Genomic DNA, 15,299 nt, shown 5'->3' with positions numbered 1-15,299 from the left:
GTAGCCAATTTTATTTTTTGACGGTGCAAAACATTTTGTGGACATCGTGGACATACAGCACTGCACTTCAGAGTCACACTGCTAGCGATAGATGCAGCGATTCTGTACTGTACGGGAGAGACGGAGGAGATCGTCTGCAGCGATCAGGACGCAGGACGTAAAAAAGCATGCAAACTTGCACTAAAAAAGCTGTGAAACAGCGAGGTGAAAGGTGAACCGCGTTATAGCGAGGGACCGCTGTAATTTTGAAGGTAAGTCACAACATACCCTTCGTACATACTAATGTATAGAAACCGTTACCAGCAATCATTAATTTTTTGTGTGGCTTTTTTTCACGGTTCGTTAACATGCTGTGTAGGTGTGTACTTGACTAGCTGATATGGACATAACGGAAAACATCTGGTTTGACTATTGTTCACCTGTAGTTTGAATGCTGAACATTTGCCTGTTTAAATCATGACACCAGTCACTGTACAGAGATGTGCTTCTGAATGTAGACGATGTGTCTTCTGCTGCAGTTCTGCTTGTGTTGAGTGATGTAAACAACTGATCGATCTAAACTCTTTAAACGTCAAAATTGATCATTAGATTTTTATGACACAACAGTGGTGAGTGTTCCCACCTTCTGCTCTTTGTAACTTAACGCGATCGTTCCGTTTTCGAGTTTTGGACATGATTTTGGAGTATATCTTCGCAGTAGCGATTGACCGCAAAGTAAAGCTACCGGAAATGTACAACCCCACATCCGGTCTCAAACCAGGAAGTTAGCATTTTCTCGTGCACAGGGTCAATTAGTCATTGTCAGTTGTTGATTTGTCCTGTTCTCATTGTATGACGTATTATGATGGCTGTTTGGTAGCCGTTTGCGTACTATGTATACTCTCTCTCTTCATGTGTGTGTGTACAACAGCTTTATGTTAATGTACAATCCTTAATATGTTTTGCCTGCCAAACAGGCTAGGACCGCCACTGAACACAGTCATTAAGTTGTCGTCACATTGTGAATGTTGATACATGCAGAAACACAGACAGGTGAGTGTGTCACCTGTGACAGTGATCCAGCTGTTAGTGAGGGGAGGGGCTGTGTGTCTGTGAAGGTGTGTCTCAGCTGGAGGAGCCAAAGATGACGTGATGTAGTGATGGTAAATTTGATTCTTTTTACTGAATCGAGTTTTAATGAGTCACTCACCAAAGTGAATCAGGTTTTTTGAGTCATTAGATTCACTGAGTCAGTTGACCAGAGAGTGCAAAAAATTTAGCACAGGAGGGAGGGGGTGAGTGAGCGAGTGAGTGAGTCGTTCGCTCTATGATTCAGCACAGGAGGGAGGGGGTGAGCGAGTGAGTGAGTGAGTCGTTCGCTCGCTCTACGATTCAGCACAGGAGGGAGGGGGTGAGTAGCTCAAATGTGCTGTTAGCATGTTAGCAGAATGATGCTACTGTGAACCGAGGAGCTATTTTCTTGACGTGAGCTTCTACTCAGGGTTATTTCTTCCAGTTCAGAGCAGAAATGTTTTTGTTAAGATACTGGATGTTGTCCCCCCCCCCCCCCCCCCCCCCCCTCAATTTTAATTATAAGCTAGATATATTTCTACTAAGCGAATTAGTTTGCTAACAGAAACAGGGATGAGTCAGTGAGTCAGTTGGGCTTGTGAATCATGATTCACAAGTCAGTAAAGTGATTCTCGAGTATTGAACGATTCGTTCACGAATCGAACATCACTAACATGATGGTGTCCACATTGTTGCAAATGAAAATCTGATCTTATATTCATTTTATATTGATTTATTTTCAGAACCAGTATGAGTCTGTTTATATTTTCAGTGACTAACAAAGAAGCCACATTCTGATTAAACATATGTTGAAGAACTAAAAAATATTATAGACATATTAACTTTCAAATGAAATCAACAGATTTTGCTCATGTGTGTCAGCTTCACACACACTTGAAAATAAGAAAACGATTATTTAAATTTTTTTTAAAAACGGTCTAAATTCTTTCATCTTTAATAAAATCATCAGCGTTGCTGCTTTACCAGGTGTAACAATTACGTTTAAATTCCAGGCATCCATGAAAACAGAAGTTATTAAATTTAACGGAGTTAGAAGTTAACAGGAAGTTAGCTCGCTAGTTTACACCTAAACATTTCATACCATGTTCTGACTGAGAGATTTTTGAAACTAATTCAAACGTACAGCTCTGCTACCACTTCCAACATAAATGAAGACAGAAAACTAAACAGCAGTGGCGTTTGCAGGGTTACTGAAGTTGGACTACCTGGTATATAATGTTGTGCTACGTGATTGCTAGCGACACAGCTATGTTAGCATAACATTAGCACAGTGAAGCTGGAGGATGAACACCAACTTTTTTTCCACTCGATAAAAGTTAACGAGGGATTCTGGTTGTCAGGGACAAATGCATTTGCATAGCAGGATGCTATACACGGGCCAATTTTTGGTTGTTGGCTAGATAAGTAAGATAAGTAAATGTAGTTTGTTTCCTGAGCGCAGAGCTGCTGGAGCTTGTGTTTCATTCAGAGTGACTGACCTGTGTTAAAGATGACAAACGAGATTTAAAAGGAGGTGATGGACACTGAGAAAACTAGAGTACTCGAACCACGGACCAACTTTATCAGCGGCTGATATCCGGTCACCGGCACACAGCTTTAAAACCTCCGCTGAGTTTTAGCTCTCAGTGATTAAACACAGGACATAATTCACTCAGGTTTTGTCTGTTGGGTCATGTTTACTTTGCTGTTTTATTTACAATTGAGCAAATCGGTTTGGCTGAGGTTAAAGTTACGTTTCATAACTGCATAGTTTTAGTAAAGTTTAATGTCTCACTTGAGCATGTTAGGCTTAGCCATTCGTTTTCTTTGTTATCTGGTGTTCATTTGTGTTAAACTTTGTTAAGTACCCACTAAACAACGGCCACCAGGCAAAAGCAATGGTTATGACTCGATCAGTGTGAATCCCGCCCCCTGACTTGGCCACCTGATGGGTGAGGCTGACAGATAAAATAAATTCTTGAAGACAGCTGCAGGGCCAGGACTGCCAAAATGAATTAAATAAATACATAAATAAACTTAAATAATTAAGTAAATGTGTCAATTTATTAAAATTGGAAATAATTGAATGAATAATTTATTGACATTTTAAATTAGATGAATGGGCATTTCATTAATTATTGTAATGTTTATTTATTTAAGTAATTAAATCCAATTTTAATTAATTAATGTAACATTTAATTAATTATTTAATGGTGGATTAAATTAATTGATTTTGGTACTCCTGGCCCACCACACTACGGCCCCTAGAAGACTGTGGTTACTGGTGTCTCTAGCTTCACATGTCGCAGATCAGAATCACTGCTTTGATTCCCGGTGGGTGTGCTGCTGAGTGGTGAACAACTGTTAGACACATGAACGGGTTGGTTGTGTACCGGGGGATTCTGTTTAGGACTACGCTTCCTCCTCATGTTCCCGGCTGTCAGGGACAATCTGCCAGAGGTAACGCTACCTTCGGCTGCACAGCCACAGTTTTTTGTGAAGCCAAGTGTTCAGTACAGAGCTACAAATAGGCTAGATTTATTAAAAGTGTCTTTATTGCTAAAGGAGTAACTAAACATCCGAAACACTGAGCAGGAAAGTGCAGGAGGGACAGGTGCAGAGGCCATGCAAACCCATATGGAAAAGAAAACTTATAAAAGACTTGCATCAGACACCTCAGCATGCAGTCACGTTCTATAGAGTTTTGCTAATGACCTAATCATTTTATTCAGGTGTGTTGCAGCAGGGACGCATTCAAAAGTTTCAGGACACCGGCCCTTGAAGACTGCAGTTGGAGACCCTTAGTGCTCTTAGTGCTTCTTACGGTGTGTTCACACCGAACGCGATAGACGCGAACGAAAACGCCCCAAACGCCCCTAATTTGACGCGTGCACATTCGCACCTCAACGCGTGTCCAAGAAAAATCCATCGCGTCTCAAAATTGCATATTTTGACGCGCGTGAACCGGAAATGTGGGAGGAAGTTGTGCCAGACCGGTATCTTTGCTAGATGGCAGCTGTGGAGCTAGCGTTTGAAGAGAGAGTCTCCCTTCTCCCGTTGTGGTCCTACAATAAAGCTGCCTTTTCAGTTAAATTCCCATATGAGAGTCCTGCATTTGGGTCCGTCCTCCTGCCAGCCACACAGCCAACTGCGACAATCACAGACCAAATTTATCTACCGGCTTGACTGGCGGCTGCAAAACATTGCAAGATAATCTTGGTCAGGTATTCTTCCAGTCCACTACTTTACCACGAGTGTTGTTCTATCAATTTGGAGGGATGACTCTATTATCTATATAGTCCACTTTGGATGGTCTGATTTAGAAGAGACGATTTCCAAGAGTTGAAGTGGGGCTTCCTGACAGAAACACAATTCAACATCTATTTTGTTTGACAGGGAGATGATGGATTAAATATCACAAGGATAGAATAATCCTTTAATTGTCCCACAAGGGGAAATTTGGGTGTAACAGCAGCAAGAAAACACATATACAAACAAACAGTACACAAGACACAGAACAGAAACATACACAATTCTTACATATTTACATGAAGGACAATGGTTACCAAAAACTGAGTACCATACTGTTGTTAAATTAAATTAAATTAAATTAAATACAGATAAGAGGCAACCCTGGTTATAGTGTGAATCGGTTGATAAAATAGAGCAAGAAACAGCGCTGATGTAAACATCTGTGTTTGTTGGGAGCAGTTCTGATTGTACAGTCTGACAGCTGCAGGGAGGAAGGACCTGCAGAAACGCTCCTTCATGCATCGAGGATGCAGCAGTCTGTCACTGAAGGAGCTCTGCAGTTCAGCAACATCTACATGCATGGGGTGGGAGACTCTGTCCATCAGAGATGTTATTCTGGCCAGAGTCCTTCTGTCTCCCACCACCTGCACTGGGTCCAGGGTGCATCCCAGAACAGAGCTGGCCTTCCTGATGAGTTTATCCAACCTCTTCCTCTCAGCTGCTGATAAACTGCTGCTCCAACATACAACACTGTAAAAAATGACAGATGCCACCACAGAGTCATAGAAGGTCTTTAAAAGCGCTCCCTGGACTCCAAATGACCTCAGCCGCCTCAGCAGGTAGAGTCTGCTCTGACCCTTCCTGTAAAGAGCTTCATCCCTGTACTTATACTTTTGTGTTGCTCTCTCATCACATTTTCATTATTCTCATCACTGCTTAAAACAACACACATCTCTCTCTCTGTTTTTTTAACTGTCCTTTCTCCAAAACAGAAAGTAGCATTACAGCTGTTTCAGGCTGAGAAACACCAAACACTCTTCGTATTATCATTCATATGTCATCCACACAACTATTTTATTTCTTTTTGTCCACTGGGCAGGTGACCTGCAGAATCATGTCTGCCCCAGCTGGATACCTTTTCACACACACAGTGACCTCAGACACGCTCACAATCACTTCTGCTTAGAGCACAATTTCACTTCATTCGTCAGACTTCTTTTAAGTTTGCAGCAGGCAACGTGACTGAGTATTGTGTCAAGATAAGTAGGAAGACCACGCTATAATGGACAGTTTAAGGAAAAGGTCAACTTTACAAGGAATCTTTTTGTTTTGTGTTTTGACAGAAAGATGAGACGTTTGATGTCTTTGAAGTCTGAGCTCTGGGCTTGAGTCACAATGTGGTTTGGTTAGCTTAGCTTAGCATGATGGCTGTAAACAGGGGGAGCAGCTAGCTTGTCTCTGTCCACAGTCAAAGATAAAGAGCAGCTGTACCTGGGCCTCCTTGTTCTGATGGTTGTTTGTCCATAACGGACGTCTTCAGTTCTCACTGCTGAGTAGACCACAGCTGAATCAGTCTCTGTGCAATAAACACATTAAAATTACTGCAACAGTGCTGTGATATTATTACACTACAGCGATGGAGACATTTCATTCTGTTCTTTTAAGCTTATTAAAAGCATTAAATGGTGTCTTTTTAAAAATTTATAAATAGCTGCAACTTTTCACAGTTTTTATTTTTAATCTTAACACCTCTGCAAAACAGTGAGAACAAAGAAATCAGGAAGTTTCTGAGAAAAAGAAGAAGGACGACCACAGAGCTGCAGACTGATGCACTTTTACCACAGAGCATGAAGGAAACATGCAGGACCAGTGTTATCAGCCAAACCCAAACACACTGCAGCAAGAAGCTCCATCAAGTCACTGATGGATATAAAGGACGTTTTATCTGTTCAGTCTCTTCATATGTCTCATGTTCACATGTTCCATATCTTAACTGTGTGTACCGACAAACACGCATGTGTGGGCCTCGTCTGAGCCCTGACATTTATGGCTCAGTCACAGCACTGCTGAATGTGATGTCATCCAACAACAAATACCTGCTGTAGAGCTGCAACAAAGTCCTTCTAGAAGCAAATCCACCCACTCTGTGTACATGGCTGTGGACACAATTTAAACACTGAGGCTTCAAAATGCAGCATCTACAACACTCACTCTGCCTCCATCCAGCCTTTATTTAGATTTGATGCATCAGTCTCCATGGTGATGAGTACAATTGGCAGCTGAAACTGTTGTGAACTTCTCCATGAGTCATATTTCCTGTTTCAGAGCTGCTGATTGGCTCTTTGGGCCCTTTACCTTCAGGAGTCATGGACGAAGCACTGAAGTCGTTCACAGAGAGAAGTGTGAACTGATCAAGCAAAGAAACTGAAACATTTCAAACGGAAGAAACTGAACTGTTTCCTAATTCCTGTGACTCTGACCTTTGACCTGTGTGTTTATTATCTTTATTATTTTTTAAATCTTTGATGTTTGATGTTTCCCTTTGAATCCCCCTGAAGATCCTGACAGTGAAGCACGTACATAATACTCCAGCCTTTCAACTCTGAGCTTATTTAGTTCTATTAATACACTGAAATCTCATTTGTGTCATGAAGAAAGTCTTTAATCAAACAGAATTCAAAGATCAGAAACATTTCATATATGGAGTTAAACATGAATCATTGTTTCAACAATAGATTTATTGTTGTCATAAACAGACAAGAAGACAACAACAAACTGCTCCTCCCATTCAACACATGTCAGTCCATATCCCAGCAAACGAAATCATCTCCATTTACACATCAAATAGAAACATGAATCACTTGTAATGATTAGAAACTTGATAGAATTTCAAATCTAGTTTGGGGAGTCATTCAGTGAGAAACAGTGAAATGATTTTCCATGTGAAAAGGTGGACAGCAGAAACAGAAAGAAACAGTGAGAACTAAAAGAGAAACAAAGAGCTTTGGAACAACGAGGCAGCAGGAGGACAGCTGCAGTTTAACAGCTTCAATTCACTGACAGGAAACAACATTAGAAATATCATCATCCTCAACTCATCTGCTGCACTGACACTGACACCTTCAACGGACACACCTTCACTTCATCACTAGTGCGAATGAATGGAAACATCCTGTGAGTGAAAGTGTGTGTGAAGGTGTGTATGTGTGTGTTAGTATCAGGATCAGAGAACGACAGCTTTCCTCTGTTCCAGTCCAGATTCACTCTGATCCTCTGGAGCTTCTTCTGGACTGAGAGATCAGTGAAACCAGCTGATGGTGAGTGTGTGTAGTATTTATCTTCATAGAAACATATTACCCATAATCCAGACAGTATGTCTCCCTTCCTCTGCACAGACTCTGCTAAAACACCCAGATCCCACCCTGTACTGTCTCCAACATCAACATCCCAGCTGTGAGTCCCTGAGTTAAAGCCCTCAGAGCCCAGGACAGAGATGTAATAATCAAACCTCTCTGGATTATCAGGAAGCTGCTGCCTCTCTCCTCCTTGTCTCACACTGGTCAGATCTTCAGACAGGATGAGGTTTGGATGAGCAGTGTTTGGGTCCAGAATGAGAGGAGTGTAGGAGACCATGTCCTTCATGTTGTTCCAGATGTTGAAGGTCAGGTTGCCCAGGTGTTTGGCCTGGTCTATCAGAGCTCCTGAGGGCAGCTGTGGATCATCCAGCAGGGGGCAGCGCTGGACTCTTTCCACTGCAGCCTTGTAGTTGTGCAGGAATGAGACGTCTTCAGCTCTCAGCTCCTCCTCTGTGGCTCTGACTGTGTCTGAAAGAGCTGCTATCTCTCTGCTCAGAGCCTCCATCTTCTCCTTCATCATCCCACTCTTCTGCTCCTCTTCCTCCCTCAGTGCAGCCAGCCTGGCCTCCTCTTCCTCTGCTAGAAACTGATGAAGCTTCTTAAACTGCTCCTTAATCTGCCTCTCTGTGTGTCGGGCCTGGACCTTAATGTGTTCTGCTGTTTGATCAAACTTCACTTGAACTTCTTCACAAACCTTTAACTTCTTCTTTAAGGGCTCAAGAGTTTCCTGAAGTTCCTTCTTGTGTTGTTGTGCAGCTTCATCGATGGGTCTGAATCTGTGATTGGTGTGTTTTTCTGAGTCTCTGCAGACGAGACACACTGGCTGCTGATGGTCCAGACAGAAGAGTTTGAGTTTCTCAGAGTGCAGACTGCAGAGAGCCTCTGAAGCTCTCTGATCTCTCTCCTGTAAGAACGACTCACACAGGTTCTTTAAAGCCAGATTTAAAGGTGGATGATTCTTTGAAGATCTTCTCTTACAAACTGGACACTCGTGTGTTGGTCTCTCTCTCCACCATCTCTTCAGACAGTCTTTACAGAAGCTGTGGCTACATGACAGAAGAACAGGATCTCTGAAGACCTCCTGACAGACCGTACAGCAGAGATCCTCCTCTGATCTGGAAGCCATTGAGTCTGTGAGTGAAGCTGAAAACAGCAGACAGGAAGTACAGTCAGTCCTGGCTCCCCTCCCTCCTCTACCACCTTCACTGAAACTTCCTTTGAGTCGTGTTTTTGCTCAAACTCACATTCAGTGTGTGGAGCGTCAGCAGCTTGAAGCAGCAGTGTTGGAGTTTTCCACTTTTCTCTCCTGTAGCTGGACTCACTCAGAGGAAGCTGCTAGTTTGGTCTGAGCTCAGTCTGATCGTCTGTGCGTCTCTCTTTACTGAGGACGAAGAACTTCCTGTTTCCTGGTTTGTCACATTTGAGTGACGTGAGGAGAGGAGACAAATGTTGCTGTTTGACTTTTAACTAAGGTGTGTTTCAATCCTGCCTGCAGCTCAAAAACTGTCAAACAGGTTTTGTGTCTTTTCACCTCCACAGGTCACAACATGAAACCTGTTGTGAAGTTTATAAAATAAAGTGTCACTCGGTGGTGCAGCTGTTTGTCAGCTTCTGTTTCAGACTTTGTTCTGGTTCTTGTTCAGGTTCCCAGCAGTGGGAGTGTAATGCAGTCACACACACACAGGTGGTGTTAAGGTGGATTCACTTAGTTACAGACTGTGGTGTTATTTCTTGTAACTCAGGGTGTGTTTCACTCCAAAGTTCAGACATTAACCTGCCAGAAGTTGTAAAAGTTACTAATAAAGAGCTTTTCTCTCATTTCACATGCAGGTCAGAGCATGAAAGCTGTGATGCAGCAGTTTGAGAGAAATTGCTGCTGATATAAAATATTTTTTGTGGTTTTACAAAATATATAAAAGAGCAGAAAGAAAAGAAATAAGTGTAAAGAGTGCAGCAAAATGCATGTTTTAGTGTGAGTTGGTTCATCTGATCTGGTTGTGTAAAAGTCACTGCATGACACTGAGTGTTACTTTTGTGTTACTGACACTCATCTCTGACATCTCTTTCTCTTACTTTCTTTTTTCTGTTATTTAGTCAAAAATCTTTCAAAGAAATAATGAATTCTCCACACGTGTTTGAAGGTTGCTGATACGTTCATCTAGCACAGACCTATTGCTGGAACGCCAAGACAATTCTACTACAATGGCAAAAACAAGACGCAAGTCACCAGAGCTCTTTGTGTTGCTCGTGCATGAGGGAGAGAACTGTGACGAGCATCGTTCCCTCCAACTAAGCAAATGAATGTTAATAGTCAAACACAGAAATTAACATTTGCAAAATCATTCCAGCTTTGTGGTGCATCTCCTCCAGGTGTGTAAATCACACATGCAGAGTGGTTTGAGTTCCTCAGAGCTTCATAAATGTCTCTTCCAGTTGTTTCTATCACTGTCCATATGACCAGAGTCCAAATGTATGCAGACATGGGTATAACAAACATACCAGTTAGTTTTGCTGTTTGTCAATGTGGCTTTCAGTTATCTTCAAGGCTGCAGGCCTTTGTCAGCACTCCTGTTTTATGGCCTCTATCAAGCCTCATCACCTCATTTCATGCATTCTTCCTGTGGGGGGATACTTATGACTCCTCTATTGTCCTTTCGTCTCTGCAGAAAACCTTTTTTGGAAAGGGTATTGGATTCAATTATTTTACTGCTGTTATAACCCCACCTGTTGAGTCACTTCAGCAGTCTTGTTCATGATGCAAATGACAACAACAATGACACAAAGGAAGACCCTCTTCAGAGTGTCAAAGTATGCATAGCACAGTGACACAGCATTAGGTGATGTTCATAGGAAATTGCTGTCAGTCATTCCCCGTCACCACCATAGCTTCTGGTTTCTGTTCACAGAATAATGATGCCATCCTTGAACTTCCTCTCTGCACGGTCGATTGGAGCTTGGAACGCTCCCCTCATCCTTCAGATCTCCATCTGTTGTCCACAATCTCCTCGTGATTACCTCTGGAAAGCCCCGTGGCACAGCTCTCCATCCAATGCAGCTTTATGGTCATTGCTGTGGTTCCAGAATCTTCTCATGATGACCAGTAGGTCCCCGAACAGCATGACCTTTGACCTCAACCCCTGCCTGGGCTGTCAGCTATGGTCCCTACTTCTCGCTGGGTCTCTGAAGATTTCTCAGGAGATTCCACCCTTGGGATCATTTCTTCCAGCAATGCTCTGCTGCACCTGTATCTCCTTACTAGAGGAAAAACTTCTATTTGGAAAACATGTCAACCATCATCAAACCAAAATTTCCTTTCAGTTCAGTGAACTTCACTTATCAAAAAAATATAATTATTTATTAATTATTATTTATATTATTCGTTTATCACATTTTCACTTTCACTTATAGGCCATCAAAGTGTTTCTTATCTTTACCCAAATGATTGGAGCAGAACTTAAAATCTATAAGCTGTAAAAACTTTATATTTGAAGACTGAAAGAGACCCAGGAAGTGGTCACAGGACGAGGGTGACAGGCTGTCTGAAGTAGTTAGAACAAGACAAGGCTGTTGGACCAGGTGTGCTTGCTTTTGAAACTGTGTCTTAATTCCACCTGTTTCACATACAAGGGTCAGTTCTACAGGCAGGAACATGGGTGTGCCGTGGGCTCCCCAGTTTCACCCATTGTGTGTAACTTGTATATGGAAGACGTGGAAAAGAGGGCTTTGCTATCCTACCCTGAAACACCACCAAGCCATTGGTTCAGGTATGTGGATGACACCTGGGTGAACACACAAACCTCCATCTCTGGTTTCTTTGACTGGAGGGTGTTGATGATTTGATGCTTTCACAACACTGTATGTGATGTCACTGGTGATGTCATCTTCTCCATCTGCTGAAATGAGTTAAAGTAAACACTTTTATGATTTAAGGATCTAAATGGACCAAATTATGATGACAGAATGGAAACAAAATACCACGATGAATAAGTGTGATGGACCGAGCAGTGAAGGAAACTTAGGCACAGGTTAAAGTCCAAAAAAATGATTTTTTTATTACCCCAAAAAACATAATTAGTTAAATCATGCAAAAAGAATCAAAATCTTGGGCCCATAAAAGAGGTCAAAATAACAGAACTCTACTCAAAGTTGACAACACTACTGATAACTCAAACAAACTGACCTAACTTAACGAGACAAAGGGGAAACTTAAATAGTGGCTGATCAGCCCACAAAAACAGGCGAAGGGGTAAAATACACAAAACCTAACTAAACCAAACATAATGAACTCCAATTCCCCCCATGGTCCCGAGTTATGGCATGAACCAATTTGTAGTGTTCCTTTAAAACTCGCTCCGCCCCTTTTCCACCTCTTGGCTCCTTAATCAAGGGACTGGAACAGCTGCAACTAAGGTAACTCAGAAAACAAAAGATTAATCATACATAACAGTGTAAACTAAAATGTGCGCACTTATTTTAGAATACAGTGTTATGTGGATATGCGAATTAACTCTAAACCAAAACCAGTTATTTATTGTCCTGTAAACTAATGCCTATATTTAAAGAAAGACAAATGTGAATGCAATGTTACTTGTAAGCCTCTACAAACATGGTGGGTATTACCACTGTGTGGCTGTAATTGCAGCCATCACACACTCCCCCTCTTCAGATCTCTCCCTGGGACAGCGAGAGAGACAGTCTGCAGTGCAGTTATCTTTGCCGGGGATGTGGTTGATGGTGAACCGGAATGGCTGGATTGCAAGGTACCATCGCGTGATCCTTCCATTTGTGTCCTTCATTCTCTCTATCCATTGAAGAGCCTTGTGATCTGTTTCCAATATGAACTCCCGTCCGAGAAGATAATACCTAAAGGAGTCCAGAGCCCATTTGATGGCAAGTCCCTCCTTCTCGATGGTTGAGTATCGCACTTCCCTCGGAAACAGCTTGCGGCTGATGAAGGCCATGGATGACGCTCTCCAGGCGGTCCCTGTAACAGAACAGCTCCCAATCCTCTCTCTGAGGCATCAGTCTGAAGAATGAAATTTCTCTCAAAATCAGGGCTGTGCAAGACTGGGCTCTTACTCAGAGATTGTCGTAGGTCCTGAAAAGCCATCTTAGCCTCCTCTGTCCAGGTGATCTTATTGGGACTTCGGGCACCAGTCAGATCCGTCAGAAGAGCTGCCCTGGCGGAGAAATGAGGGATAAACCGATGATAGAATCCTGCCATACCCAAAAACGATCTCAGCTGTTTTCTGGTCTCTGGCAAGGGACAGGATTCTATGGCGGTGACCTTATTGACTTGAGGTTTTATTACTCCATTTCCAATTACAAACCCAAAGTACTCAGTTTCAGCCTTGGCAATGGTACACTTAGCTGGATTAACAGTCAACCCTGCAGAATGAAGACGCCCCAATACCTTCTCCAGATGTTGCAGGTGTTCTTCCCAGGTAGAACTGAAAATCACTATGTCATCAAGGTAGGCTGCAGCAAAATCAGAGATGTCAGACAGTACCTGGTCCATCAGTCTCTGGAATATTGCCGGGGCACCATGCAGTCCAAAGGGCATGACTTTAAACTGGAACAAGCCCCACGGCGTCCGGAAAGCAGTCAGCTCTTTTGAGCGCTTAATCAGTGGTACCTGCCAATAACCCTTGCAGAGGTCTATTGTTGTCAGGTATCTGGCCTTCCCAAGGCGCTCAACCATGTCATCAATGCGGGGAGTTGGATATGAATCAAATTGTGATATTGCATTCAGGTACCTAAAGTCTATGCAGAAACGGATACTGCCATCCTTCTTTGGCACCAGGACCACTGGATGGCACCACTCACTCTTCGAGGCTTCAATGATTCCTAGTGACAACATCAGGTTGATCTCCTCTTTCAACGGGATCAGTAGACGCTCAGGTATCCTGTAACTCATTCTCCTCACAGAAGCTCCATCTTTCAACATAATGTCATGTTCCACAATGTCCGTTCTACCAGGATTTTCACTGAACACATCTAATTTACACAGGTTTCTCACCTGAGCCTGTCTTTCCTCAGGAAGATGGTTGAGGTCCAGGTCCTGAGGAGTGGGTTTTGGCAGATACTGATCATCCACTTCCTCCTCCTCCGAAACCTCCCGGATCAGAAAGACATCTGCTTTTGGTCTGTCCACCCATTCCTTAAGCAGGTTGATGTGCAGTACTCTGCTGGAGCGGGGCTGATCTGGAATAGCGACCTTATAGGTTGTTTGTCCAAGTTTCGTTTGGACCTCATATGGCCCTTGCCACTTTGCTAACAGCTTACTGTCATCACTTGGAAGAAGCACCAGCACCTTCTGACCAGGACTGAAGGATCTTTGCCGAGCTGACTGGTCGTACCAGGTCTTCTGGTGCTGCTGTGCTTCTGCTTTGTGGCCTTGGGCCAGCTCCGTCATCTTCTCCAACCGTTCCTGCATCTGGACAACATAAGAGACAACATTGACAGCCTGTGATCTTTCTTGGTCACCCTCCCAAGTCTCCCTTAGAAGAGACAAGGGGCCTCGTACCTCATGGCCATACAACAGTTCGAAAGGTGAAAAACCTGTAGAAGCCTGGGGTACTTCTCTATATGCAAAGAGGAGGTAGGGCAGCCACTGATCCCAGTCTGTACCAGTTTCATTGACAAATTTGCGTAACATTTGTTTCAGGGTCTGATTGAAGCGCTCTGTTAGGCCATCTGTCTGAGGGTGGTATGGCGTTGTCCTCAGGCTCTTAATCCCAAGGAGTTGGTACACCTGCTTCAACAAAGTGGAAATAAAGTTAGTGCCACGGTCAGTAAGAATCTCACGAGGAAAACCAACCCTTGAGAAGAACTGTATGAGACAGAGGGCGACTGCTTTGGCTTTTATTGATCTCAAAGGAAAGACCTCTGGATACTTTGTAGCATAATCTGTCACAACAAGCATGTAACGGTTGCCTGCCTTGCTTCTTTCTAGAGGACCAACAATGTCCATTCCTAGCCGTTCAAATGGAGTGCTGATAATTGGTAGAGACTGGAGAGGAGCTCTGAAGGGGATTTTAAGAGAAGACTTCTGGCACTGAGGGCAGCTTTTACAGAACAGTGTCACATCCGAGCGCACTCCAGGCCAATGAAAATATTTTCTAATGCGGGCTATGGTTTTGTGCTTTCCCAAGTGGCCAGCCCATGGAATGGAGTGTCCCAAGGAGAGCACCACCTTCTGGACTGCTCTAGGAACCACCAACTGCAATGCTGAACCCTGCTGACGATACAGAATGCCATCTTTCAGCAAAAACTCCCCCTTGCTGTTCAAATCTTGCTTAGTTCCTTGGTTCCTCTCTGCAGCTTTCTGGAACAGAGATGTTAGAGATGGATCATCATGTTGCCTTTCAATAATATTAACAGGGATTTTAAAACCCAAAGGTAACTCAGGCTCTGTGCTAGGAGCTGCTCGAACAGCAGTATGTAGAAACTTCTCTTGCCTTCTCTGTCCACGTGACTTACGAGACTTCCCGGGTGCAGTCTCTATGTCCGCATCATAGAAGGGCAAGGCACGGAGTGGGTGTAGGGGCTCCTCTTTCTTCTTAGCTTGAGCTCTTGTTACTGCAACATTGCATGTATGACTAGGATTCAGCAAGTCAAACAACACAGGCAGATCTCGAC

The 15,299-nt window shown here is 43.2% G+C and overlaps 2 protein-coding genes across 3 annotated transcripts in view; both read right to left on the bottom strand.

Annotated features, from left to right (window-relative positions):
* Positions 1 to 3,314: 3,314 nt before the first annotated feature.
* Positions 3,315 to 15,299, bottom strand: part of LOC148103442 (low affinity immunoglobulin gamma Fc region receptor III-like) — a 61,264-nt gene continuing 49,279 nt past the window's right edge. The window contains exons 7-8 of the mRNA XM_087838107.1: positions 5,794 to 5,866; positions 3,315 to 3,411 (exon numbers count right to left, since the gene is read on the bottom strand). Of these exons, the coding sequence (XP_087694233.1) occupies positions 3,315 to 3,411; positions 5,794 to 5,866 (170 nt within the window). The remainder of the gene's footprint in view (positions 3,412 to 5,793; positions 5,867 to 15,299) is intronic.
* LOC148103444 (nuclear factor 7, brain-like) lies at positions 7,393 to 8,796 on the bottom strand. Of its 2 annotated transcripts, XM_087838751.1 has the most exons (3): positions 8,548 to 8,784; positions 8,095 to 8,361; positions 7,393 to 8,061 (listed from the first exon to the last, which is right to left on the bottom strand). In XM_087838751.1, exons 1-3 carry the CDS (start codon positions 8,782 to 8,784, stop codon positions 7,393 to 7,395), a joined length of 1,173 nt encoding a protein of 390 aa, XP_087694877.1. The 2 variants fall into 2 exon arrangements, with proteins under 2 accessions (XP_087694877.1, XP_087694878.1); XM_087838752.1 differs by having other exon boundaries at positions 7,393 to 8,796.

Source organism: Neolamprologus brichardi, chromosome 3 (genome assembly GCF_056152115.1).
Source record: "Neolamprologus brichardi isolate AB-2024 chromosome 3, ASM5615211v1, whole genome shotgun sequence".
NCBI lineage: Eukaryota > Metazoa > Chordata > Actinopteri > Cichliformes > Cichlidae > Neolamprologus > Neolamprologus brichardi.
The sequence above is the reverse complement of the archived record's forward strand: the minus strand, read 5'-3'. Positions and strand labels throughout refer to the sequence as shown.

What these genes read in the sequence shown, in the direction of transcription:
- LOC148103444 (XM_087838752.1), bottom strand. Translation starts at nt 8,784, where the DNA reads ATGGCTTCCAGATCAGAGGAGGATCTCTGCTGTACGGTCTGTCAGGAG.